Source organism: Mus musculus, chromosome 4, assembly GCF_000001635.26.
Source record: "Mus musculus strain C57BL/6J chromosome 4, GRCm38.p6 C57BL/6J".
Lineage (NCBI taxonomy): Eukaryota > Metazoa > Chordata > Mammalia > Rodentia > Muridae > Mus > Mus musculus.
Window position 1 is genome coordinate 41,789,542 of NC_000070.6, and position 6,078 is coordinate 41,795,619.

A 6,078-nucleotide genomic window follows, 5' to 3' on the forward strand; every position below is an offset into this window, starting at 1 on the left:
AGCTAAGAAGCAGGAACATTTCTGGATATGTTGGATGTTGGGGGAGCCTGTACAAGGCTGGAAGCTTAGCCTGAGATCTGAAGATCCAAGAGTTATGTCTTTGGAAGGACTCAAAAGTCGCCCCTTTCCTGCAATCAGACACATGGCATGGAAATCCTGGGTTGGAGAATGTTGAAGGAACCTGCCCAGAGTCACTCAGTGATGGGGGAGACTGGGTTGTGACACAGGTCCAGACACTAGGACTTGCTATGGGGTTAATAATGTCCCAGGGCCTCTGTCCTGGTAGCACCTTGGGCAGGGCTCCCATGGTTGCCTCTTCTATTCTTTATATTTCTCTGGGGCTACAGGCACCAGAGGGAGGATTTGTGTCTGCTTCAAAAGCAAGCTGGCTTCTTGGTTCCCCTGAGACCTGAGCAAGATCTGAGGCAACATCTCCCTCCCCATATGTCTTAACCTCTTGTCTGTGGGAGGCAGAGTTGTCCATGACTGGGTGACTTTACAGAGGGATTAATGGATTGGTACAGGGAAGTGGGTATGGGGGTGGTGGATGAAAGGAGGTCACCTGGGTAAGTGTATGTGTGGATGCTTGAATGGGTGGGTAATTTCCCACAAGTGGTGGAAACAATTTTCACTCCATAGCAACTGTTCTTGGAAACTATTCCCATCTGTCCCATCCTTTGTGACTCTGAGACTTGAGATACTTGAGGTTTTGAACACCTGTCTGTGGGAGAAGAGGAAGAGGCCACCAGGCTTCCCGTCGCTCTAGGATCTCTGCCCCTCCTCTTCACCCCACTGTGACTCCCTCCTGCCACCTCTCCTACTGACACTTGAGCTCTCAGACATCTGGATGTTTGAACACCTGTCTGGGACAGCAAAGATGGAGAGGCCTGAGACTTGGAGCGGGAAGGGGGAACACAATTCCCCTACAACTTCCTTTTAAAGGCTTGCCCAGATAGGTCTGGCTTGGTTATTGGCTGATGTATATCAGATATAATGATGGCTTCTCTCCCCAGACAAGGGAAAGAGAATCTGACCTTCTATCTGACCTTAGCAACTCAGACTTGCCTCTCCCACCGGACAGGTCCTTGGAGGTCACACCCAGGAAGCTTCCTAAGCACAAAGCATTGCTGTGAGCTGTTCCAAGAGCCAAAGGCCTTGTCCTCCAGACCCAGGAGACTCATTCCCTGAGACTCAGTGTTGCCTGTAGTCCCAGAGCCTGTGTGTACTGAAGGCATTTCCATGATGAGTCGTGCAAGCCTCCCTCACGGTTCTTTCTTCCACCCTGTGGGCCTGTCTTCCTTCCCTGATCCCTGGCTCCTAGACAGTATCTTATTAGGTCTGGCACTAGGATTGTTCTAATGGGGCTGAGCCCTGCTCAGACTGTCTGAGATGAAAACCTGGTCTAGAATGGATTTAGAATGGACGGAATAGAAGATGGCGCTATCCCCACGGCTGCTGAGCCCCTTCTCACGTATCTGTTCATTCTCTAAACAAATATTCATTGACTCCCTATCTTGTGCCAGGTGATCTGCTGGAAACCAACACAGATATGACCCTCGTCCAGGGAGAAGGACAAACTAACAAAAATAGGTTACTGTAATGAGTGCTGTGTGTGAATGTGCGTGTGTGTGTCTCTGTGTGCTGTAGGTGGGTGGTGTGTAGGAGGAGAGGTGCGGAGCCTTGGGAATCTGGGAGGAAGCAAAACTACCTAACCCAGTCTGAGTCAGGGATGATTTCCTGGAGGAGGAAACATCCAGACCCAGAAAGGAAGCAAGTAGGGCCGAGGACGGAGAAGAATATTAGAGGGAGCAACTTGGGGATGAGGGTGGGGTGGAGTGGGAGCGTTGGGGGGGGGGGGGATGGAGAACTTCTCCTAGAGAGTGGAGCCATGTCTTCTGCCCACCCTCTAATCCTCACTGAAGTTCCCCTACTCCTTGTCCCTGAGACACATGGATGCTTAAGCTCCTGTCTAGGTGGCAAAGATGGAAAAGTCTGAGGCTTCTTGTGAACATTGCAAACCAATGCAAGCTTTGTGTGGCTGGATAGAGTATGAGGAGCACATAGAGACCTGGGCCAGGTCCTTCACTGTGGGGCTGGTTCCGGGAGCATCAGGGTGTCAGGTGGAGGCTGGGGAACAGATTGCTCAGAGCTCAGGGTGGAAATATATCCTGCCATTCCACCCCCTCCTTCCCTATTCCTGTCATCCTGGGGCGAGAGAGAACAGACAACCGACAGACAGATCCACGGTACCAAGCAGCTTTATTGGAAGCACTGCAGTCTAGCCACAGAGAGACGGTGTTCTAGCCACACAAACTCTCTTGTCCACACTCACATCGACTCTCTAGGCACAGACTTGGCTGGGTTAGGTCTGGGACAGAGCATCAGGAGGCCTGGTCCTCTCTTCTGGTCCTTGGTTTCCTGGGCCAGAGTGATTCACATCTCTTTACTCAAGACACAGGGCTCCTTCTGGTGCTGTTGCCTTTGTTCTAAGGGGAGGGAGGAGAGGCAGGGTCATGAGCTGGAATCTCGGGGTGTTGGGAGGGTGGAGGCAGGACTGAGGAGGGTCAGGCTTGCCTTGGCAGAAGACTTCTTCAGTCTTCGGATGATGCGATCCACCCAGGGCTGGTCTGGAGGTGCAGAGAGCTGATAGCCCCTTAGTGTGGTAAACCTGTAGCCAGAGGTTGGAGAGAATAAAAGCCCTGGAACCCAGTTTCCTAGCAGGCTCTAGAGTAAGGAACGGAGGCTTGGAGACTATTTGTAGGGACCTGTTTCATGGGCTTCCATGAAAACTGGGCTCGGCCCTGAGTTCAGGGTTAAAGCCATGATAGCATCAGCAAGGGCTCATGGGGGGATGGGGCCAGATATTCTTTCCACAAGCAACTCACACAACAGCAGGCACCCTGCAGCCATCTTCATTAAGAAGGTAGCGGAAGGCTTTCACGATGTTCCCAGGGATGGGGCGCTGGGTCACAGACAGGCAGCAGTCTTCCGCATCATTAGCACCCCCCAGAGTTGGGGCTGAGATAGGAGAAAGAAGGGGAGAAGACCCTGAGACCATGAGGAAGGGAGGCCACAGTCCCTAAGTGGCTTTGATAGCATCTCTCTGTGTGTGATTGCTGGACCTGATATTCAGCCTTGAGTGCCACTGTGGCTCAGTTGGCTGCTGAACATATTGTAGTCTTCTAAGCCATTTAGTAAATAACCATTTTTCAACGTATCCCAAATGCTAGGGTCATACACCCTTTCCCAGGTTTTCTCAGCTTTTACAGTGTTTTAGCATATGGAGAGTTAACAGGAGAATGCTGGGACAGGGGAGGCTTGCCTCTGCTGAGACTCCTTCAGGTTTCTGAATGACTACAGCAGATGGCTGCCATACCCGGAGTCCCAGCTACCAGGAGGAAAGCTGAGATGTAGGATCACGTGAGCCCAGGAGATGGAGGCTAGCCTGGGCAACATGGACAGATGCTTTCTCAAAAGCCAAACTAAACCAAACTAACCAAACCAAACCAAGCCAAACCAAACCAAACCAAGGCCCTTAAAAATGCAACCCCCAAAAGGGGAACAAGTTATTAAGCATGTCTTTAGTGTTTCTTGTTCTCTCAGATGGAAGCAAATACACAGCAAAGCTCTCACCCCCACAACCCCAGTGGTGCAATTGAAACCAGGGTTTCACCCAGGCAAGGCAAACACTCCACCCACTTAATTATAGTCTTAGGTCCCTCAAGGAAGATACACTGTTCCTTCCTTCTGTTGCCTGGAAGCTGAGGTAACAGGACATGGAGCCCACAGCTATAAGCCCCAGGATATGACAGAGCTGAGCCACATTGGAATCCTGGATACAGGCACATTCATATTGACAGGCACACACAGAAGGCATAAGGTGCCCTTGGATCCACTGACTCTGAACTCGGAGGGTCTTTCATGACCATTGTAACAGTCTAAGACCTACATATTGTCCACAGGTCACTGTGGCCCCTACCGTAGTCATCTTCCAAGCCTTACCTGGGAAGGTCCAGAGAACCAGCAGGCTGAAGGCCAGGAGTGGGGTCACACGGGGGGCCGTGGCAGACGATCTGAGGCAGGCCACAGAGAGTGAGTGAGCCTGAGAGACTGTGTGCGCAAGAATCTGAGAGGCCGAGGCTCCGACGGGTTCACAGGGGAGTGATGGGAATCGCTCAGATGTCCTCCTGTGGCGTGAAGGGGTTCAGGAGCCAAGTGCAAGTGAGCTTGTGTGTGCCCCAGTGAGCCCGCTTGAGCCTGCTGAGGCTGCCACCAGCTCCAATTTATGCCTTGAGCTTTCACTTTCTGTCCCAAAATTCCCCCTCGATGGCCCGTTCTGGGTCTTCCCCTTTACCCCCCTCTGCCCCCCTTTTTTTTCTGGCAAAACATGACCTTGGCTTCCTTCTTCCCCCCACTCAGAGTCTTCACCCTCTGCTTTCTTTGGCTTTAGCTCTGAGAACTGCAAAAGTCTGGGGAAAAAAAAAAATCCGTGTCCTGTCAGTTCCAGGGAGGGCTTGCGTTGTCCTCTGGATAGTGGCATTAGCTGGGTAGTTAGAGCCCAGTGGGCTTCTCTACACCCTCACCACTTTCTTCTTTCTGATGAGGCCGGTTTTGAAGCCAGCTCCATGGTACCTTCAGAGCAAGCGTGAGAGCCTGGATGGCCTTTCCTTGTCATCACAGTGCCTTCCAAGTCACCATCTGGGGGCCAGTCCCTCTCTTGGAACAGGCTGAGCTGGAAGGGAAGGTTCCTAAGGAGAGGGCCCAGGCCTCCTAGCCCACAACTCAGGTCCCTGTGAATCAGCTACCTGGATCTACAGGCATTGTTCATTTTCTCAAATCCAAAGCCTAGGTCAGAGGAACAGCTGGAGGGAGCACAGGCTGGAACAGCCCCCTCCATCTTTCCCTTCTCTCAGTCCTGGGAACCTAGAGGGGATTTCTAAGGAGAGGGGCTAGCCAGCTCCTTCTGAGACAAATCCCTAAATTTCAAGGAATTGAAAGATCAGGGAGGAATAAGTGATTTCCCATCCTTGTGAGAAAGACCAGAAGAGAAGACTGCAAAAGAACAGCTAATATATGGGGTACCCACCCAGCCCTTTGCACCCACACTTGGGGTCCTCTGGATGTGTGTGTCAGATGGGAACATCCACATTCGTGTGCACCCCACGCAGAGGCCTGAGGTTGATATCAGGGACCTCGTCCATGACTCTACACCTTAGCTCTGGAGACAGGGTCTCACTGAACCTGGAGCTCACTGACTTGCTAATACCAGCTGTGACCAGCTGTGAGCTTCAGGCTCCCCCTTTGTCTCTGCTTCACCAAGCACGAAGGTTACAGGTGTGTGCCACTGCGTGCCTACTTTTTAAGGTGGGTTCTGGGGATCCAAATTCAGATCCTTGCGCTTCATAGCAGGCCCTTCACTCTCAGAGCCATGTCTCAAGCCATTGTCTCCTCTTTCTCACCAGGGAAGGCAAATGTGTTCTTACATCCTGACTTAAAGATAGTTGGAAATTATGATTATTTTTCGTGTGTGTGTGTGTGCCTGGGAGGAGGTGGGCACATGTCATAGCACAGGAGTGGAGGTCAGAGGTTAACTCTGAGGGTGTTGACTCTCTCTTACCGCTGTGGAAGTCCCAGGGATCAAGCTCAAGTGACCAGCTGTGATGGTTTGTACGTGCTTGGCTCAGGGAGTGGTACTATGAGGAGGTGTAGCCTTGTTGGAGTAGGTGTGTCACCGTGGGCATGGGCTTTAATACCCTCATCCTAGCAGCCTTCAGAACAAGACGTGGAACTCTCAGCTCCTCCAGGCCCATGTATGGCTGGATACTACCATGTTTCTACCTTGATGATAATGGACTGAACCTCTGAACCTATAAGCCAGCCCCAAGTAAATGTCGTCCTTATAAAAGTTGCCTTGGTTGTGGTTTCTGTTCACAGCAGTAAAACCCTAAGACACCAGGCTTGACATTGAGTGCATTGACCTCCTAAGCTGGCCCTACAGTTCTCACATTTATCAGTTTTCATTCATTAGTAATAATCACAATAGCACCGGGCGTGGCGGCACACGTCTTTAATCCTAGC

At 51.5% G+C, this 6,078-nt stretch overlaps 1 protein-coding gene across 1 annotated transcript; it reads right to left on the minus strand.

Moving 5' to 3' along the window:
• Nucleotides 1-2,242: 2,242 nt before the first annotated feature.
• On the minus strand, nucleotides 2,243-4,198 carry Gm12407 (predicted gene 12407; the record flags this gene model as incomplete). Its single annotated transcript, XM_006538412.3, has 4 exons — nucleotides 2,243-2,486; nucleotides 2,575-2,668; nucleotides 2,886-3,018; nucleotides 4,003-4,198. Coding segments are annotated over 4 exons (462 nt in total), but the record flags the coding sequence as incomplete, so codon positions are not given.
• Nucleotides 4,199-6,078: the final 1,880 nt, after the last annotated feature.